Genomic DNA, 20,992 nt, shown 5'->3' on the forward strand with positions numbered 1-20,992 from the left:
TTATTTCTGAATGGAAATCCCCAATTGTCACACCACATCAATGGTCTGACATATCTATCTGACTTCCATTGAGCTGGACTTTTAAAGGTCAGGTATCTGGACGAAGAATTTTAGCTTAGAGGGTTATGCAGCAAAGATGCCCAAATCCAGAGCACTGTCTTAATGTTGTCAGAAATAGCTTCTCTTGAAATAGCAGAGGGGAAGAAAAAAATGGAAGATTTTAAGCCCAAAGTCTTTTGCCTAAGCACATTCTCTAACGTTTCTGCCTGTATCTCATTAAAAAGCTGGATAAAGAAACAGGGGTGGGGATACAACCACATCATCTACTCTCATAGAAGGTTCAGACTGGAGTCCCGCAGGCACAATTTATTTGGCCTACATTAAAAAAAATTTGGGAAGTGCCATATTAGAAGAAAATCCAGTTTTTTGGCTTCTCTTAAGAAATGGAACCTTTGGCCACAGTGGGCCTGTATTCATATGCGGGGGGGAAGAACGCTGGATTTGAGCATCGGCTGCTTTCTTTACACACGCTCAATGATTTCCCATTCCCTATCACCCCAAACGTCTTAACACCACGTTCACTTTGCCTGCCTCACCCCGCAGGCGTTGAGATTCCTGCAGTTTATGAAATGGATGCAAACGGGTCTTTTTTTTTTTTTTTTTTTTTTTTAAATGGGCAAATCTCTTTGTTAAAGGAGGAAGGGGGAACCAATGGATGGTTTTGCATCCAAACAGTCCTAAATACGCCCTTTTCCAGCGATCTGACCCTAACCTACTTTTTCCGGATGGCCCAAAGTATGAAACTAAGTATCAAAGGATGGCCCTTGTAGTCACAGTTCTATCACAAGCCAGCATGTGACCTTGGGCGAGTCCGTTAAGCTCTCTTGGCCAAAGGTGATGAAAAGTCTCTAAACGGACTTAATACCTGCTCTGAATACTTCACAGCGCTATTGCACAGCACACACGAGATTCTGAAAGTACTCCTAAATCATTTATAAACCGCAACCCGCTCCCTAGCACAAGCGTCTGTTAGAGTGCGACACCACGGCTTTAAAAGTTGGGTTCCTGGAATCCGCTCCAGTTCAGCGCTGCTCCACCTCCCACACTCGGGGTGGGCGGGCGGAAGAAGATTCTCAGGGGAGAAGCTCTGGAAAACCAGCTTAGAAATGCATAGACAAGTCCGTTAGCGGGGGTAAAGTTGTTGGCATTTTTAAGCCCCCAGAGTGACATACCAACTCCTGGCCGAGATGACAGACACCGTGCACAGCCAGCGCGAAAACTGGTCCCTGGGCCACCTCCCTGCTCGAAGCCAGGACCCTAGGAGCCAGGCCTGAACCCTCCCGGCCAGGACCCCAGACCCGGGATTCAGACCTCGCTCTCGTCCCCCCACCCCCCCATCGCCTACCCCCGTCCCCTCTCCACGTGACAAGAGCCGGAACCGTCACTTCCGGCGGCGCAGGCCGCGCGCCTGCGCGGGGCGCCTGGCCTCAGTGAGCGGTCGGCAGGGGCGCCGCGCCGCCAACGGCCTCGAGTGGCGGGTGGCGCGGGTTCGGCTGGGGCGGCAGCGGTGCCGCGGAATGCTGTCCGGAGGGTGTGCGGCCTGAGCGGACCAGCCCACTCCGCGAAGGGGCCAGCCGCCCCGCCCCGTTCGCCATCTCCCTCCATTGCGCCCTCCTCCGGGGCTCGCGGTCCGGACGCCTGGTGCGGCGGCGAGGGAGCCCGGGGCACTGGCGGAGGCGGCCGCGTCGCCCTCGCGCTCGGACCCGCCCCCTCGCGCCCCGCCCTGTCCCCGCCCTCCTCACCGCCCTCTGCGGGCAGCTGCAGCGGAGCCGCGGAGCGGGCGGCCGGGCCGGGGCAGTGCGCTCGGCGCGCGCGGAATGTGAGGCTCGGCAGGCCGTAGCGCGCTCGGACGCTCGGACGAGCGAGGGGCGGCGACCCCTCGCGGACGCCCGGCCGCGTGCCGGACCGGGCACTCACCCTCTCGCTCGCCCTTGCGCACGCCCCGCGCCCTCCAGCGCGCCGGCGGGACCATGAAGAAGTTCTCTCGAATGCCCAAGTCGGAGGGCGGCGGCGGCGGCGGCGGTGGAGCGGCGGGTGGCGGGGCCGGCGGGGCCGGGGCCGGCTCTGGTAGCTCGTCCGTGGGGGTCCGGGTGTTCGCGGTCGGCCGCTACCAGGTCACCCTGGAGGAGTCACTGGCCGAAGGTACGGGCGCCCGGGGAGGCTCGGGCCGGCAGGTGAGGGAGGGCTGGGGTGTGGCGGTAGCTTCTCCAGGTCCTCTCCCGCTTGTCTCCTCGCCGTCCCGGCTCACTCTAACCCCTTCTGCCTCATCTGCCGGGCCAGCGGGGGCTTTTAGCGCAGCTCGGGCTCTCGCTCTTAAGTCGGCTTTTCTCGCCGCCGGCAGCTCTGACCCGTGCACGGTTCTTTCAGTACGAGTTTGTCATTTTCAGTGCTTCTTGACGCAAAGAAATAAATAGGAAACGTCTTAGCGAGTGCTCCGGTGTCATGATTGGACCAGTGACTCATTAGAGTGTCAGATCGAGCAGGATTGGGGCTCTTCTGTCCCCGCTGTGGCTCAGGGGGGTGTCAAAGCGTTGGCCTCACCACTCGCGACGCAGGGCACAGAACTCTGCAGCCCTGGGTGTTCAGCCTGGGTTTGCTCCTGCTCAGTCATCAGTTGAAAAACAATTTATTTCTGTGCGTGCGCGTGATGGAGGTGATACTTTGCCCCAAATTCAGTTAGTAGGTTGCTTTGGGGAAGCAGGTAAACTTGAAGTCCACTTATCTTTGTTTTTTAGAATCTTTTCTATCAGGCAGGGTGCTAGTCATACCCTTTCGGTGTGTCTTCTTTGATAAGACTTTAAAAGACGGTATGAAAGCAGGTTAACTTTCACTTGAGAAGTTTTGTGTTCGATCCTTCATTATCTTTATCAGACTATGCCAACAGTTGAGAGTCTGCTTACAAGAAAGTTTGCTCCATTAAAAAAAAATCCTACACTTTTAGTTTTGTATTTCTTGTATAATTGGCTTGTAAGAAATACTCTTGTTTTATTGCATGCTTCACTGACTTTTGAGTTTTTAACTGCAGAATATTATAAAAATACTTAAAAATTTCTCAAGAAATAACTTGTTGATAATTTGCCCTTCTAAGTTTCAAGATTAAGAGAGAAGAAATCAAAGACAGTAGTTTTGGTTCTCTGAGGGTCAGTTGTTGATGTGGTTTGGAGACAGTAGACTGAGATTCCACTTGTGTTTTTTGAAATGCCATAAACAGTAGCAAATTAGTACAAAAGAAAAACCTGAAGATTTTTGTCTATACAATATTCTAAAGAGAAAGAAATCTTGAATTATTCAGGATGGATGTCATTGTTTTGCAAGCCATTGCCCCTAATAATGAGCCTAGCTGAACCTTAGGTGGGAGGAGGATCTTTAGCTTGTCAAATAATGAATGTATGTATGGTAATTGGTGTTGATAGACAGATTTACCATGCTGTAAAAGTTCCTGGTTCTTTATTATACGTTAACTTCAAGTGTTTGAGCTGTAGATTAAGCTATAGGTTTTAAGAAGACATGGTTGTTAACTCACATGTACTTACGTTTTTGAATTGTTGTAGTAACTAAAGGGTGGCTTGAATAATATTACTCACTTCATTTCACTAAATCCCAGATGGGTCTTTTACTTAATTAGAAATCATTGACATTTCATCAAGTTAGACTTTGGTAGCTTCTACCGCCGCTCTACGCATGTCCTGTCATTACCCTGAGCAAACCATTTTCAATAAAAAAGAAGTAATTTTGGAAAATGCAAATACAAATGAATTTCAAAAGGGGAGTGCTCAAGCACACACACGCACACACACACACATTTAAAAAATGTTTCTGTCACTAATGTCACTGTTAGAGTGTTCCACTTACTTTTGCCGTAAATTTGTCATTTCTCTTGGAAAAATCCGTAATCAAGTGCTAGGAGGAAGCAAGCGTTGAACATACTCTTTTGGAAGATGGCACTTCCCCAACCCAGCACCCCAGCTCCTGGAACTAGGCTTTTGGCCTTCCCCAGAGGGAAGGCTGAGGCCTAGCCTTTGTTCCTTGTGTATTTCTTCTATTTTCAGCACGCACACAACCGAAATTATCTATATTTGGTTTACTTTTTTTTTTTTGCGGTACGCGGGCCTCTCACTGTTGCGGCCTCTCCCGTCGCGGAGCACAGGCTCCTGACGGCAGGCCCAGCGGCCATGGCTCACAGGCCCAGCCGCTCCGCGGCATGTGGGATCCTCCCGGACCGGGGCACGAACCCGCGTCCCCTGCATGGGCAGACGGACTCTCAACCGCTGTGTCACCAAGGAAGCTCTCGGTTTACTTTTTGATCCTGACAAAATACTGTTATTTCATATGCTTAATATCATCTCCTCTTTCCAAATAAGTAATGCTATAATTTAGATAAGATGTTTAAGCACAAATGTGGTTTACGTTCAAGAATGATTATTCAGTAATTTACAGATACATTTGCCCAATTGTAAGATTAGGGCAAGTGCTTGTGAAAAGGTGTTACTGTAGAGTTTAGAGTACCTGAATTAGGGAGAGGTGTACTGTTGAGTGGGAAAAGGGTAGAAGCAAAGACAGATCAAAAAACAAACTTAGTTGATTTTACATTTTTGCTTTGTGTCAGTGTTGTTTAAATAAAGGCAAGACCCTGTAGATGCTGTGTCCTGAGGTGTTTTTGCCATGCTACTGCAAATATAGGCAACTTTCTTAGAATGACCCTCTGCAGTGTCTTTTGAGTCTTCAATAAACCTGTTGTGAGTGCTGCCACCCCCCTCTTCAAGTATATACTTGATTCTCATTATTCACAGTAGTCACGTTCTATAAAGTCGCTGTGACCAGTGATTTAGCAAATATTGAATCATTGTTCCTAGGGGAAATAGTGTCAGGGTGCCGCAAGCCTGTGTTTACAGCATTTTTGTTAACCAGTCACTGTATAACCTTGTTTTATGTGTGTTTCTGTTTAAAGACACCTTGTTTAATATATATTGTTGACTCGTTAACATTGAACTAATGGGCAACAGTACTGTAACTCATGCCTAAATGAAGCTTAGTGAATACACAGCTTTTCTCTGTAAGGGACATCATAGCCTTCTTGCACTAAGAAACGCTAGATGGACAACCCTTTGGCAGTATGCTTGGGGGCTATTTTAAACAACAAAATCACCAATAAAAAACACAAAAATGAGAAAAACATGAGACTACATAGACCTTGAAAAGGGCCCTTGTTTATAGCAGTGAGAGCTGAAACAAGGCAGAGCAATACCTCGTTGATTCCAGCTGGCTTACTCAAAATTTTCACCACTATGCTCATGTCTGCAAATAACTATGAAAGTGCCATTATATTGATTTTGGGATATTTTATTGATTTCGGGGGTACAAATAAATTTTAGCAAGTAAGCAAGTTTACAAATATGAACTCTCCAAATAATGAGGATCAACTGTATATGTATAGGTATGTGTATGTGTGTATATATTTACATGCACATACATGTTTTATATATTATATATATATTTTAAAAACCCACATTCTCAGGGGTATACGTATGTTGTATGTTATAACTAAACTATTGGTGTAGTTTCCTTTCTGAAATATTATACACTTTGTATTATAATCTCTTTCTAGTTTAGTATATAGATGTTTGAAAATGCTGACAACTTGCACCTTTTTAGTTCTTGCTCAAAGTTGAGAGGACTGATGTCACAGTGGGCCATTTTTATGGTTTTCCTCGAAAACAATTTAGTTTCAGGAGTGGAATTTCAACTTCGGGCTATAGAAATGAGGCAGAGCTACATGTGAATTTTAGCTTGAAACAGTGTCAAATTGTCAAGCACATATAATTCAATGTAACCGTCCAAGTTTTTACTAAAACGTAGGACTGCTTTTGGATCATATGCCTCTGTATACCTTCAGTGCTAGTCAGAAGAATTTAATATTGATTGATAATGGGAAGAATGGGTTGTCAAGTAGGAGACTTTTTCCCCTAAGTGTCTTTGGTGAAAAGTGGACTTATGGGGATCGTAGAGAGCAGGACACCATTCAAAATTTGTTGACATAGTCTAATCATGAGGTTATGGGACTGGATAGGAGTGGTATTTTGAATATGATTGGATGCATAGGACTTTCTGACATGGGCATGGGGGTTGTTGGCACTGTCAGTAATTGGAGGCCAGGAATTTACTACAGAGTTCTGCAAAAGTAGCTTAGTAGCTCTCAGAGTTAACTGCTTAGAGTAGGGTGAATTTAGGCTAGGTGTCAATTCTTATTGTTAATTTTACAGGACGGTAGTAAGGTACATGGGATCTTGCAGGATAAATCAGTAAGAATCTTTAAGCATGGTATCTTATTTGCAGAAATTATCTGTGGCTACCCACTAACATGTAAGTAAAAGTTCTTGAGAGATAACAAAGCAGAGGGGAGGATTTAGTAAAGATATCAGCAACTGTTACTATTCCCTAACTATTAAATGCCTTTTTTTTTTTTTTTAATTTAAAATACCAGGCTCTGTACTAGGTGCTATTTATACAGCAGAGAACAAAACAGGTATTTCTCTGGCATTATGGAACTTACAGTCTAGTGTAGAAGATAAAGGTTAAACAGAATTAATCAGGTTAATGTAGTTAACAATTTTGATAATTGTTGTGAGAAGAAAGCATAGGGTTTTATGAGAGAATAACTGATTCAATTAGTATTGGAGGATGAAGGAAGGCTTTTTTTTTTGACATTTTAGCGGAAATCTGAAGTATGAGGAGAGTTAAGTAAAGGCAGAGGTATGAAGATGACGTGTTATGGAGTATGTCATGAAGAGAGAAATTCCTATGTGGGGAAGAGTTTCAGGAAGTGAAATATGTCCAGAGCTATGGACTATCATGAATGAATCACATGGAAGAAGGACCCAAGGTGGTTTTGGAAAGGACCAGGATCCAGGTCTTTGTATGCCATGTTGGGGATTTTAGATTTTGTCTGAAAATGCAATGGGAAGCTACTGAAGGATTTAAATTAGGTCCGTGACATGCTCTGATTTGTATTTTCATAAGATCATGGTGTTTGCTCTATAGAGACTGTTTAAGAGGTATACAAATCAGATGATTAGTTAAGGTCATGGCAGTGGGGATGGAGCCTAATGTTACTAATGCTTGAATGGGAAGACCTGGTTGTGGATTGGATGGAGTTGGGTGTTGTAGGAAGTGTGAAGAATGACTTATGTACTTCTTGGATGAAGGAGGTGCTATTTATTGAGATGGGAAAGAGTAGAGAAGGAACAGGTTTGGGGGTGGGGGTGGGGGTGGGAGATTATCCAATAATTCCAGACATGTTTAGTTGAGATATCTGAGAGGGGAAATACATGTCAAGTGAGAAGTTGAATATATTGTCCAGTACTCAGCAAAGGTGTTTGGACTTAGAGACACGTATTTCTGATTGGTGAGCATTTGGCTGTTATTTTAAGCCCGGGAGAGGATTGGTGTAGGGAGAGGGTGTAGAATGAGAAGGGGAAGGCTCTCATGAAGGACACCTGTGGAACATTGGTCTCAGACATTAGAGTTTGCCAGAATCATTTATTTGGAGGGCTTGCTGGGGCTTGGCAAAACACAGATTGCAGAGCCTGACCTCCAAAGTTTGATTTTGTATGTCTGGGCAGAGCCCGTAATTTGCATTTCTACCAACTTGCTCATCAATGCAGATACTGCTGCTCCAGGAACAGTGCCTTGTGAACCGGTGATTTAGAGTAGGCAAAGACTGAAAAGACTAAAAAGGAGCTGCTAGAGAGGCAGAGGAATACCTGGAGAATCCGATGCCTTGAAACTCAGGAGTGAAGGGGAGGGAGGGAACGATTGAGGTGCTGAGAAGTCATCTTACTTGGTCACATTTTTTTTGCCAGGCATTCATGATTGTCCATGCTCAGTCATTCACCTACCTTCTGAATCTTAGCTGTGGTTATTTCTTAGTAATGCTTTTTGCTCCAGCCACAGTGTGCTTGCTCCTCTCCTCCTTGCTCTGTGATTGAATCTTCTGTTTGCCTTTCACTCTGCTTGTGACTGTCTAATCGTAGCTTCCTAAGTGCTGGCTATGATCACTCCCTTCTTCCTGTGGACATTTGTAGCTGTTTGCTTTTCTTTCCCCTTATCACATTTAATCTTTTGTCTTGAGATACAATTATGTAAGCACTTGGAGACACTAGGGCGGTTAATTATTGTTCCTGTCTCAAGGCCCCTAGCAGATAGTAAAATTCTTGAGGCTGAAAGGACTCTGTATTAATTGCTTTTCGTGTCATAAAAATCGCCTCACTGTATCATGGACATTCAAATACTTTTCAAAGGAAATGATTTTTGACTTTTTAAAAAAAAAATCAGAATTCTTTAATAGAATTTAAGGCCTAATTTGCAAATTAACAAGCACCAGTGGAGGGCTCTTTAGTTCTTGTCCCCTCAAAGGTCTTCTGCTTACGTCTGGGGACCCTGAATTTTCTACTTTAGTGAAGACAAAGTTTCAAGACAAAGTTTGTTTAAGGCAAAGTGTTGTTTAAATTAGCTTTCTTGAAACAGCAAAGAAAGAATAATGTGGATGCCCCCTTAAGTCATCTTCTTCTATTGACATTATATTTTTCTTTAGTTAGCAAAGGTGGTGAGTTAAAAGAAGAAAAGTATTTTTATGTGCAATTGTGAAATTGGTTTATATTCTACAGTTGATTTTGACAGCCTTTTTTGGATGGAGAGCTTTTTGAGGACAGGGTCTTATTTATTTATCTCTGTATCCTTACTTCCTGTCCAGGAATTTTTTGTTGTTGTTGAATTAAACTATCAGGAAACATTGTTTCCTTTTCTGTAACGTGTAGGTAACACCTATTATGAAGATCAATAGGTAATGTGTGATATTGACAAGATAATTTGTGACAGTACCTAACAGTGCATGCTGAATCTCTCAATCAATATGGGTTAGTTTTAGGTTCAGATTTAGTTAAAAGCTTTCAGTGAAATCTGATTCTGGCATTGTAGTAACTTGCTTTCAGATTAGGTATTTATCCTGAATTAAGTTTCACATTTATGTTTGTAAAAAATCGGAATCATTTTGATTAGATAATTATTATATGGCATTCAGTCACATATAATTTTTATGTTTCAATCAGCTGTATAGAATTTTGACCTTGATAGCAGCATATGCTTTCACAATAATATTAAAGTAATTCACAGCAAAGGATATTACATAGAATCTTATTAACAGATGCTTCTCTTTTGGGTTATTTATATTATTGTAGGGATAGCGCCTAAGATGTAGATTTGATTGTTTGCTGATATGTTTTCTCTAGAGGTGGCAGTTTTATTCAAGGACAAGATACTGACACTAAAACAATTCCCAATTTTCAACACTTCAAAAGTATGTAGTGGAAACTATACATTTATCTCCAATAAAGGGGCTAAATTGCACTGGTATGTCAAATTTCTTTGCTTTTAGCTGTAGTCAACTTTGTGTGGTTAATGCTGAGCAAATTGGAAAGGTTGTCTTTGGTTATTTTAAAAATAATGGAAATAAATTAATACTTGTTAGTATCTTTCCATTTTGGAGTCTGCAGGAGGGATAAATAGAAAATTGATGTTAGTACTAAGGAACATACTAGAAGGTAGAATTGATGTCTGTTCTTACATTGATTCCTGATCTTCTTTAATGTTCTTTACTAATCTTGTGTATTATCTGTGGTTCTCTTTCACCCCTTCTCTCTCTCTTTTTTTTTTTTTGATCAAAGCTTAAAGTAGAACATATACATTTATTAGAACACGTTTGGGGGCTATCAAAATAAAATGATTAAAACCTTGATCTGGAATTCTGACATTAAGAGTCTGAGTGGCAATTTCAGTGCTATATAAGGTTTCATCAGCAAAGGCTTGAGACTGCTCATTCCCTGATTTTTTATCCTGCATCCATCTGGTGAACCATTTATGTACCCACAAGCCACTATTTTTAGGGGACTCAGTTGGGACACTGAGTGGTTAATGACTGAGCTGTTTTAAATAGTTGGGCACTTAGTTAATTTGGAGATTCTCTGTCTGTGTGTATCATCTTTACAAATGAGCTCAGCAGATTTCTGCTAAGTTTCAGAGCTCTCTGTAGGAAAGTGGTTGTCAGGCCTTTCCACAGAGGGACTTTGTTTTTGGAATTTTGGGTTTGTCTTAGAATTCCAGTAACATTAAGGGCATAGTTTGGGATGTAACCTTTGGAGAGGCACTTTGCAATGGATATTATTTTAAAATGTGAAACAATTGTCGCTACTAGTTTTCCTATTTTAACATTATATTAAATTTTGAAATGATGCCTTCTTCGAGGCAACTATTAAAAAAAAAAGGCAAAACTTGGAGTCAGGCCAGCTGCTAATCCCAGTTAATGCCACTAATGCAAATTGTGACATTTTTTTAAAACTTTTTTGCATATACTTTATTTTTTAATTTAAAAAGTTTTTTTTTATTATTTATTTTTTAATGTTTTTTTTGCTGCATTGGGTCTTTGTTGCTGTGCGTGGGCTTTCTCTAGTTGCGGTGAGCAGGGGCTACTCTTCGTTGTGGTGCACAGGCTTCTCATTGTGGTGGCTTCTGGCTTCTCTTGTTGCCGAGCTGTAGGTGTGCGGGCTTCAGTAGTTGAGGGTGCGTGGGCTCAGTAGTTGTGGTGCACGGGCTTAGTTGCTCTGCTGCATGTGGGATCTTTTTTTTTTTTAATATTGTGAACATTTACATATAATTAAAGTTCTTCAAAATCAGAATTTTTCAGAATCATCAATATACCATAGTCTACCATTCCAGTGCAATTTTTTGTTGAACTTATTTCCAGTTTTTGACATTATAAATAGAAAGTAAAGAACATCCCTGTTCAAAAAGCATTGTCTACACATTGTGACATTTTGACCTCAGTTTCCTCAGGGAAAAAAAATGAAGTGGGTAAAGATGAACCTGTAACATCTTTTTCCATTTTAGCATTCTCTGATTCTGTCTATATAACTGAATTTTATTTCTCTTGCTGATAAGAGAGGAGCATGAGAAAGGAGGGATAATGATGAACAGTTTTAGGATTGAGACTGTAATGAAAGGATTGTGTTTGATTATCATGCATTTGAGTTTTTTGGCAAACTTCAATATAGGGTAGCAATTTATTTTTTATTCCACGGTATAAAATTATTTCTTAATCATTGGGAAAAAGTCTTTTCTAAGAAGTTGCCTTATGTGGTAGCCTTAAGTTAGGGGATGGGTGCTCAAATAAAATTGTGTGGCATTTCAGAGTACTATTTAATTTCAAAGGATGTACGGCCTTAGTTGCTGCTTTTGTCATTTTAGTAATTGTGTTCTCCAAGTGACTCATTTATAATATATGTATTTTAGAGGGTATCTGGAAGTAAAGAAACTTTGTTTTTCAAGTTTTTATTTGTAAAGAATATATGAGGAAGGGTATGGTTATACTTTATCTGAGTGAGTTTACGGATAGAAAATTTAACCATGATATGTGTGAGGAATGTTACTTTTTGTTTCCTGTGCTATCAGCTCTAGTTTGGGTCCCTAATACTTCTTAAAGAAGTATGTTCTTATGTGGACTATCCCTCCCCATTTAGGCTCTTTACTCACCAAATCAACACTTGTATTCCTTCAAATTTATTCTCTCTGAAGTGGACTTCTGCTTATGTCACCCTCTTATTTGCCGAACCAAGTGAAGTGCAGACTCATTACTCTGGGATTCAAGGTCCTCTGTAATGTGACCCCCAAGCCCCTCTCCAGCCTTAATCTCTCACTCCAATCCTAGGTGTATATCACTATTGCATATGTACTTGATATCTTCTGCACTTCTCTGATGCTTTCTCATTCCTGTTTTTCAGCTTGTGTTGTTACATTTGCTTAGAATGCAGACACCTGCCTCCCCAATTCTGTTGAAATTGGATCTTGCAGAATACATTTAAAATACAGTTAGTTATTTGCAATCTTTATTTTTCCATGAAACCCTGTTTGAAACCAATGAGTGTAGTTATGCCTTCCTTTGATGCCCTGTGTAGCAACTCTTGCTCATATTGCACTTATTTTACACAGCTTTGTTCTATTTCAAGAAAATGTCTAATAAAAAGTTTCCTCTACTGCAAGATTAAAAGCTCCTTTAAGGTTTGGCTTATGTTCATCTTATATCTCTTGCAGTGCTGTATTCATGATAGGTATTCAGTACATTTGTAAGAGATTGAGTCTTTGAACTGAACAGCAGTCAGAAGGCCAGTAAAAATTTACTGTAAAACAATTGGATAGCAACCAGATTTGACATATCCTGCTGTTCAGTTGATATTTAGGAGCTGATTGGCCCTGTTTTTCAAGTTGTGTCCCTTTATGGAAATTAAAATAAATAGATATATTTGATGATAATGTAGGTACAGTGTTATCTAGATGGATGAAAAAAATACAACCAGATTTATTTTTGGATTTTTAGCCTGTTTTATTTTTGTTATGATTACAGGAACAGTACATCTTTGTTTTGTGCGTACTACATTGATTTTTTTTTTTTTTTTTTTTTTTTTTTTTTTTTTTTTTTTTTTTTTTTTTGCGGTATGCGGGCCTCTCACTGTTGTGGCCTCTCCCGTTGCGGAGCACAGGCTCCGGACGCACAGGCCCAGCGGCCATGGCTCACGGGCTTAGTTGCTTCGCGGCATGTGGGATCTTCCCGGACCAGGGCACGAACCCGTGTCTCCTGCATCGGCAGGCGGATTCTCAACCACTGTGCCACCAGGGAAGCCCCTACATTGATCTTTTTATTAAGTATGACTCTCAGAAATATTCTAGCCTAAGTTCCCTTGACCTGTGGCATCTTTAAGAAAGCTACTACTATGGGACAGAGAGAGCAAGCTGAAGAGGCCTAAAGTATGTGCTCTGAGGAGCTAATCTTAAGAAAGTAATAATGTTGGAAATGATCAAGTGGCTATGGCTTTCTCTTGAGTGGCTGATAAGTACCAAGGTTTAATGTGACAGCCAGAATCTAAGAGAATGAGATTAGCAAGAAGGGGGTCTCATCTCCTTAATGCTCTGTGTGAAGGAACATATGATCATTAGTTTGGGAAACCCCTCTGACTAGTCTGTGATATCAGAGGTGATCATTTTCTAGGTAGAGAAACATTGAATTTTTTTTAGATTAGGAAATTTGTAAGGCTTTAGTGTAACAGATCAGAGGGTAGCAAACCAAGTCTTTATGCAGTTTTCTTAGTAACTAATCATTATCACCCTCAACATTCTTCTATTTTTTCTTTGGTTTCCTGGAAGAGAGGTTTCCAGCACACTCCTTCACTTGCCTAATTGCTGTATTTACTTATTTTCCTAAATTTTTTGTGGCTGGGCCATTGTTCAGGCTGGCTGGAGGTTTTACGTACTTAAGTATTATCTTTTGAATGAGATGGTCAGTGGTTAGTCTAAATTTTAATATTAATTCTGAATCATTAAGATATTAGTACTGGGCTTCCCTGGTGGCGCAGTGGTTGAGAGTCCGCCTGCCGATGCAGGGGACACGGGTTCGTGCCCCGGTCCGGGAAGATCCCACATGCCGCGGAGCGGCTGGGCCCGTGAGCCATGGCCGCTGAGCCTGCGCGTCTGGAGCGTGTGCTCTGCAACGGGAGAGGCCACAACACTGAGAGGCCCGTGTACCACAAAAAAAAAAAAAAAAAGGTATTAGTACTAAAATGACTTACACATAATATAGTAAAATATTTTGCTTAATGTATGTTATCAGGACTATTTTTCTAGGGAGTGGGATTATGCATCACTGGTCATCATCTACTTCTTCATTCTCTGGCCTGCATAACAGAGTCTCTCCTACTGAATGTTAATGGCCTATCCTTTGTGTACAAAAAAAAAAAATGATGCCACTGAGTCATGATCAGTAGGACGTATGTTTTGAGTTATTTTTCCAGAAGCAGGATGAGTATGTGCTTAGCTGTGCTTAGGCTTTTAAAAAAAAATTATTTAATTTATGGCTGCGCTGGGTCTTCATTTCTGTGCACGGGCTTTGGTTGCAGCGAGCGGGGGCTACTCTGCATTGTGGTGCGCGGGCTTCTCATTGGGTGGCCTCTTGTTGCGGAGTGTGAGCTCTAGGCATGGAGGCTTCAGTAGTTGTGGCATGCGGGCTCAGTAGTTGTGGCTCGCAGGCTCTAGAGCAGAGGCCCGGTAGTTGTGGCACCTGGGCTTATTTGCTCCGTGGCATGTGGGATCTTCCCGGACCTGGGCTCGATCCCTTGTCCCCTGCATTGGCAGCCAGATCCTTAACCAGGGAAGCCACCTGTGCCACCAGGGAAGTCCCTGCTGTGCTTAGGCTTTTAATAGTCTCTTTTGTGATCAATGACAGAAGTTTGTAAGATAGTTAACTAGTGTTGTACTTCAGTAATATAGACTTAAAGAGGTTTTTGTTTGTTTGTTTACCAACTGGCCTAGTTCAAATCCTAGTGAAGAGTTAACTAGATTGTTAAATCTTTGTTAATTTTTCATCTTTTAGCAAAATATTATTTTTACAATTCTAAGGATCTTGCTCCAAATTGATAGTTATATATTTTTAAAATCCAGTGAACTAGCTGTTACAGGTTTGTTTTTCAGCTCACTGAAGTGGGAATTTAAGATATGTTGCAAATACATGGATTGAACAAACATGTGTTTGTGTATGGCATTTTGCCCATAGTATCCTGTCTGTAAGGAATGTTAGAAGTGTGTTTGCAAGGTGCTATATGAATCCATCATGTTCAAAGTTGGATGTAACCATTTTGTTGTCCTATAAATTTCTAGCATGAGAAACTCCTATTTACAGAGTTAAGGTTCAAATTTGTTCTCACTTTAGAATAGTGGCTGTCTTTCTTAATAATGGCTATGTGTATTTTAAAAGGTTATGGTGGGCCATTATGTGTATTCTAAGGTCAATTCTATTGAGTTTTGCTTTTTGGAGGACTAAATAAAGGGATAGGGATGGTGGGTGGTGTACAAGAATCTGAGTTAAGGCAAAGACCTTCTCAGCTTCCTTCAGAGAGAATCCCCAGTAGTCTATTAACTGGAGTTGGTGTTGCTGGACTGTCTTTCTTTTAAAATGCTGCTGCGCCATTAAATCTCTCATAATTGTAGCAATTATCCAATTTCAGTGCCCTTATTTAACTATGAAAAAATAGAGTAAGGGATGAACCAAAGTTACACTGTTGGTGCTGGTTGTGGAGGGCAGAATTTAGGTCTCAGGACTTTAATTTAGCACTTTTTCTACCATGTGCTCTCCTTAATTGGCTCTTGCACACATTCAAGCATTGGCCTTTGAGTGGAGTGGGACTTCAAGCAGGCTTAAGGGACCAGGGGACTTTTAATATTCTGGAAGCAGCTGGAGTATTAATGGGTACCTGAGGAGTCTGAGGTAGAAGGAGGTATTCCCAAACATTTTTGAGTTAAAGTTTTCCCACTTTGCTCCTTGCTGAGGCCATCAGACTATGTGTTGCAGTTGTTTAAGATGTCAGGATTAATATGAAAAGGTTTAAAATTGCAACTTCCCCCAAATTAGTTGGTTGTCTCAGTCTAGAAAGATTCAGTCCTAAGTGAAATAATGTGTTTGTGAACTGTGAAGTAAGTAACAGAAAATCACATTACTTTAATTTCTTCATTTGAATCTAGCATAGCAGTATATGGGAACTCTTGGTAGGTAGGAAAGTGAAAAGAAGAGAAATAGCTGATTTCTTATCCCCTACTTCCTTCTGTTCCTAGTGCAAGGTTACGGGAACTTTAAAGCTTAGCGTATGATGTGCTGTAATATCAAATCCCCTTTTGTATTTCATTTAACCAGTTTGTGCTACATTTATTCAAAATAAAAAGACACAGGTTCTTTCAAGTTTTGTTTTAGATCATAGCACATATGCATCTGACTTAAGCCTGGAGTACTACACTTCTGAGTTTTTGCAGGAAATAAATTCATGTGACATCATAAAAATTTTCTTAAAAATGATACGATATTACTTCTGTGATATATGTGGCATATTTTTATACACATGCAAGTTAGAATGGAATGGTCCTTGATCTATGATTTAAAAATGTCAAAAGAAAATTTCTTAATATTTTTTATTAAACTATGGAACTATCACCATCATTATCAAGAAGCATTTATTTAATGTCTGTATTTTTCTAAGTAGAGAGTTTTTTTAAAAAATTAAGATATAATTGACATATAAGATTATATTAGTTTCAGATATACAACATAATAAGTCTATATTTATATATACTGTGAAATGATCACCACAATAAGTCTAGTTAATATCACTACACATAGTTACAGAATTTTTTTCTTCTAATGAGACCTTTCAAGATCTACTCTCTTGGCAACTTTCAAATATACATATAGTATTATTAACTGTAGTCACATTATATCCCCAGGACTTAGAGTTTTTTTATAAGCCAAAGTATAACCCCTCCCACCCTCCATCTACCTCTAATATCTGTCTCTCCTTTACTTCCAACTTTAGAGGCTACACACCCTGATTATCTTTTCCCTCCTCTTTTTTTCTCCATTAGTTACCTGATTTTTCTTCTGTGTTCTACTTGTTCCTTATTACTTACTATATCTGCATATCAACCTGTTTGTTTTTCTCATCTTGAAAGACAAACAAAAATGAAAATAAAGCTTTTTTTGTGGTCTTTTCATATCTCTTTCTTTCTGTCATTGGCTTTTCTGAAAAAATAAGCTTCAGTAATTGTTCTCAAAGTGTGGTTTGTGGGCCCCAGGGGGAGGGATCCCCAAGACCCTTTGAGGGGGTCTATCAGGTCAAAATTATTTTCATGATACCTCTAAGACGTAATTGCCTTTTACACTGTACTGGCATTTGCACTGATGGTTCAGAAACAGTGGTGGTGGTTAAAGCTGCTTTAAGACAAATCTACACAGTTGGCACCAAAATGTATTAGTAGTCATTGTATTCTTCACCGTCACATGCACTCATTTTTTGTTGTTGTTTTAAAGACAGTTTTCCTTAATGTCCTTGATGAAGCAGTAAAAAGTGTTTTCTCAATCTTGGCTCTTGAGTCCACGTCTTTTTTTTTTTTCCCCTGCTTGTGGTAAAATACACATAACATAAAATTTACCATTTTAACCATTTTTAAGTTTACAGTTCAGTGGCATTAAGTACATTCACATTTTTATGCCACCATCACCACTATCCATCTCCAGGACTTCTTCATCTTCCCAAATTGAAACTCTGTATCCATTAATCACTAACTCCTCATTCCTCCTTTTCCCCAGCCCCTGGTAACCACTATTCTACTTTCTGTCCCTCTGAATTCGACTAGTCTAAGTACCTCGTATAATTGGAATCTTACAATATTTGTCCATTTGTGATTGGCTTATTTCATTTAGCATAATGTATTCAAGATTCATCCATGTTGTAGCATGTATCAGAATTTCTTTTTTAAGTCTGAGTAATATTCCATTGTATGTATATATCGCATTTTGTTTAGTCATCCTTCGGTGGACACATTTCAGTTGTTTCTGGCTATTGTGAATAATGCTGCTATGAATATAAGTGTACACATATCTGCTCAAGTCCTTGCTTTCATTTCTTTTTGGTATATACCCAGAAGCAGAATTGCTGGATTAGTATGTGAAAAGTTCTATGTTTAATTTTTTGAGGAACTGTCATACTGTTTTCATTGTGGCTACACCATTTAAAATTCCCACTAGCAGTGTACAAGGGTTCTGATTTCTCCTCATCCTCACCAACACTTGCCATTTTCTTTTTTAAATTTTATAATGGCCATCCAAATGGATGTGAAGTGGTGTTTCATTGAAGTTTTGATTTGCATTTTCCTAAAGATAAGTGATGTTGAACATCTTTTCATGTGGTTATTACTGGTCATTCGTAAGTATGCATCTTTTTAATATGTGAAGAAATGGGAAGTATACATAAAGCACTTGCTGTATAATGAAGTATAGTGGTGTAATTAAGGAAAAGCACTTAGGTGATTGAGTTGTGTCCTGAACCTGCTGCTTTTTTCATGGAAGACTGTTTATTTGCAAGAATGACTGACAAACTATGGTTATTTATTTAGATTTGGGTATTTGGCAGACATTTTCTCAGTTAAGTGAGCCTGTCACTGCAAGGAAAACAACTGTTTTTAATGATAGGGTTTGAGCTTTCAAAAGAAAATTAGAATTTTGGAAAACTTATATCTGCCATTGTGAACTTGACAGCTTCCCGTCACTTAAAGGCTTTTCTGAGGAGATAGGTGATAATATTAACAAATATGATTTTTAAAAAAGGGTAATGAGAAATTTGGTGAACTGTTATTTTCCACATACATGATGTTACAAATACAAGATCGACCATTGGCTTCTAATGTAACAGTGCAAAAAATTCAGTGATGTGGTTTTAGATACCATGTTGCAATGACCTTTAAGAAACCACTAACTGTTATGTTTTGCTACAGTAGCAGAGAAAAATGTCCATAGTTATTGTAAAAGACTATTAAGATAGTCTTTTATCTTTCCCTCTTCATGTATGTGTGAGGCTAGATTTTCTTCATATGCTTCATTCAGCCAAACCCACATCACAGAAGATCTACTGCAGAAGCAGGTATGAGAATCCAGCAGTCTTCTATCAAGGCAAATATTAAAGAGCTTTGCCAAAATGTAAAGCATTGCCATTCTCCTTTCTAAATTTTTGTTTCGAAAAATACAGCTATTTTTAACAAAATGTCATGTATATTGATGTGTAATATTTTTATTATTATTTTAAATGAATTAATAAACATTAAAAATTCTGTTTTAATTTCTAACCTGGTAAATGCAGATTGGTATAACCCACATTTCTTATCTGGTAAATGCAGATTGGTATAACCCACATAAACGAAAGCTCTCTGGGGTCTTCCATAATTTTTAAGACTGCAAAGGGATACTGAGCCCAGAGGGCTTGAGAATTGTTGGGTATACGCTCTATGGTCTAGCAAAACTGTGTAATACAGTAGCCACGAGCCACATGTGACTGCTACTTGAAATATGGCTAGTCTGAATTAAAATGTACCATAAATGTAAAATACACATGGGATTTCAGAGCCTGAATGTGAAAAAAAAAAAAAAAGTATGTAAAAGATCTCATTAATTTTATGTTGAAATAATCCTGTTTTGGGTATTTTTGGTTAAATAAAATGTATTACTAAAATTCACTGGTTTATACCTTTTTAATGAATGTAGCTACTAGAAAATTTAAAATTACATATGTGGCTCTCGCTATATTGGACATACGTTGGACAGTACTGGTCTGTAATGATGTACAGTTCAATGTGTGGACCCTACACTTTGCAGTCGGGGTTCTTCACCTGGGGTTCACAGACGTCCATGTGCGTTTTTCTTAGGAGAGGGCTTATGATTCTCATCATATTCTCAAATGGACATGTGACCAAAGGAAAGTTAGGAATGTGTTGTAGAATGTGTAGACAACTTGCCTGAGTTACTGCTTGTAGTTGTTACTTGGGCACTGCTCGTGGCTTGGATCTGGGGGAATCCCTTTCTCACATTTTGAATGGCTGGGTGAAACCTGTGGTCCTTCGGTTTTGGTGAGATGTAGTCTTGGCTGCTCAAGTTGGAACCTTGAATGAATGGTCCCACAGAAATTTTTTTTTTTTTTTTTAGCTAGACACTAGGTATTATATAGAACTATTAGTACTACACTGCAGGTTGACCTGAGAACTTAATTATCACATGTAGGATTGTTGCTGTGGGAAAAATATTTTGAAACCCAAAGAGTAGTCTTAGGAGCTGTCAGAACACAGTCCACTGCTAAGTCAAGGATTTCATACATTTGATGCTTGGAATCTGATCAAATGAGTGAATTTCTTAACTTGATCATTCATAGAGGTTGAAAATAAGATATTAAGCATGTGTTAAAGTGACAGTACATTCCAAAGATGAAGTTATGGGATGCTTGCAAACCATTAATCCCTAATCATAGCGGGATTATATAAACAAGCCGCTGAATTGGAGGATATGTGAATTAAGTGGTTGCATGTTTAGTTTGAGTTAGGTCCATGATGCTGTTATGTAATAGATTCTTGGCTTATGTTGTTCTCATCAAGAAAGTCTTCCTGAAACAGTGAAATTTCAGAGCCTGCTTCAGTGAAAAGAGAATGCTGGATTGAGGGTATTCTAAACATAATTATTTCATTACAACTCTTTGTACATTAGTTATATTGCCCATAGCATTCATCACAATATCTCATAATAACTTATTTTTGTCTTTCTCTCTCTGTAGACTTGTAAAATCATGTTTTCCAGACGCTAGCCCAGCCACATACTAAAATTTGTTGAAAAAAAGAACATAGGAAGAACCCCCGTCTCATGGTTAGTTGATTGCAATTTGGGTGAGATGCATGAATATGGTAATTGGGTGAAGAGAGAATTGAAGGTAGGCTAAGAAAGCAGATGATGGTTGTAGAAAGCAGATGATGGGTTGTAGAATTGTAGAATTTAACTACAATTAAATACCTAATTGTTGTATTGAGATGTATTAAGATGTTGTTGAGGGAAACTGGGAAAAGTTGAATGTGTAGGTTTTTTGTACTTAAGAGTTGTAAGGCCAAGGAGTCCCAAGGAGAGGTTAGCATAATGCCGAATTTGGAAAGAAAAGACAAATTTAACCACAATATATAAGAATTGGCTAAAATTTGATGCTTTTGAAGCCTGATATTCTGGTGAGCAGGAAGTTGTGAAATCAGTGAGAGAGGATTGAGACTTAATACCCAGGCTTCGGATTTGTGAATGGAGGAGTTTTGAGATGTAAGAAAGGGAGAAAACAGTAAGAGTGGTAGAAAACTAAGTTTATATGTAGTCTTTTTCAGTTCTACAAAACAAAACAAAAAAACATTAATTCTAAAATCTGACTTTTCTGCTGTAGGAGAGAAAATAAGGATAAGGGAGGGGAAAAGATGTGACTAGAAATAACAGAAAGAAAAG

At 39.8% G+C, this 20,992-nt stretch overlaps 1 protein-coding gene across 3 annotated transcripts in view; it reads left to right on the forward strand.

Annotated features, from left to right (window-relative positions):
- Positions 1 to 1,135: 1,135 nt before the first annotated feature.
- The window catches only part of BMP2K (BMP2 inducible kinase), a 136,246-nt gene continuing 116,389 nt past the window's right edge, over positions 1,136 to 20,992 (forward strand). Inside the window, exons 1-2 of one of the 3 annotated variants that reach the window (XM_067035899.1) lie at positions 2,118 to 2,202; positions 20,292 to 20,380. Coding sequence is in view for 2 of the 3 variants with exons in the window: in XM_059065920.2 (XP_058921903.1) it covers positions 2,031 to 2,202 (172 nt within the window). In the remaining variant the exon portion in view is untranslated. Of the gene's footprint in view, positions 2,203 to 20,291; positions 20,381 to 20,992 lie in introns of all 3 variants that reach the window. The other 2 variants (XM_059065920.2, XM_059065921.2) reach the window with 2 other exon arrangements.

Source organism: Kogia breviceps, chromosome 6, assembly GCF_026419965.1.
Source record: "Kogia breviceps isolate mKogBre1 chromosome 6, mKogBre1 haplotype 1, whole genome shotgun sequence".
Taxonomy (NCBI): Eukaryota; Metazoa; Chordata; class Mammalia; order Artiodactyla; family Physeteridae; genus Kogia; species Kogia breviceps.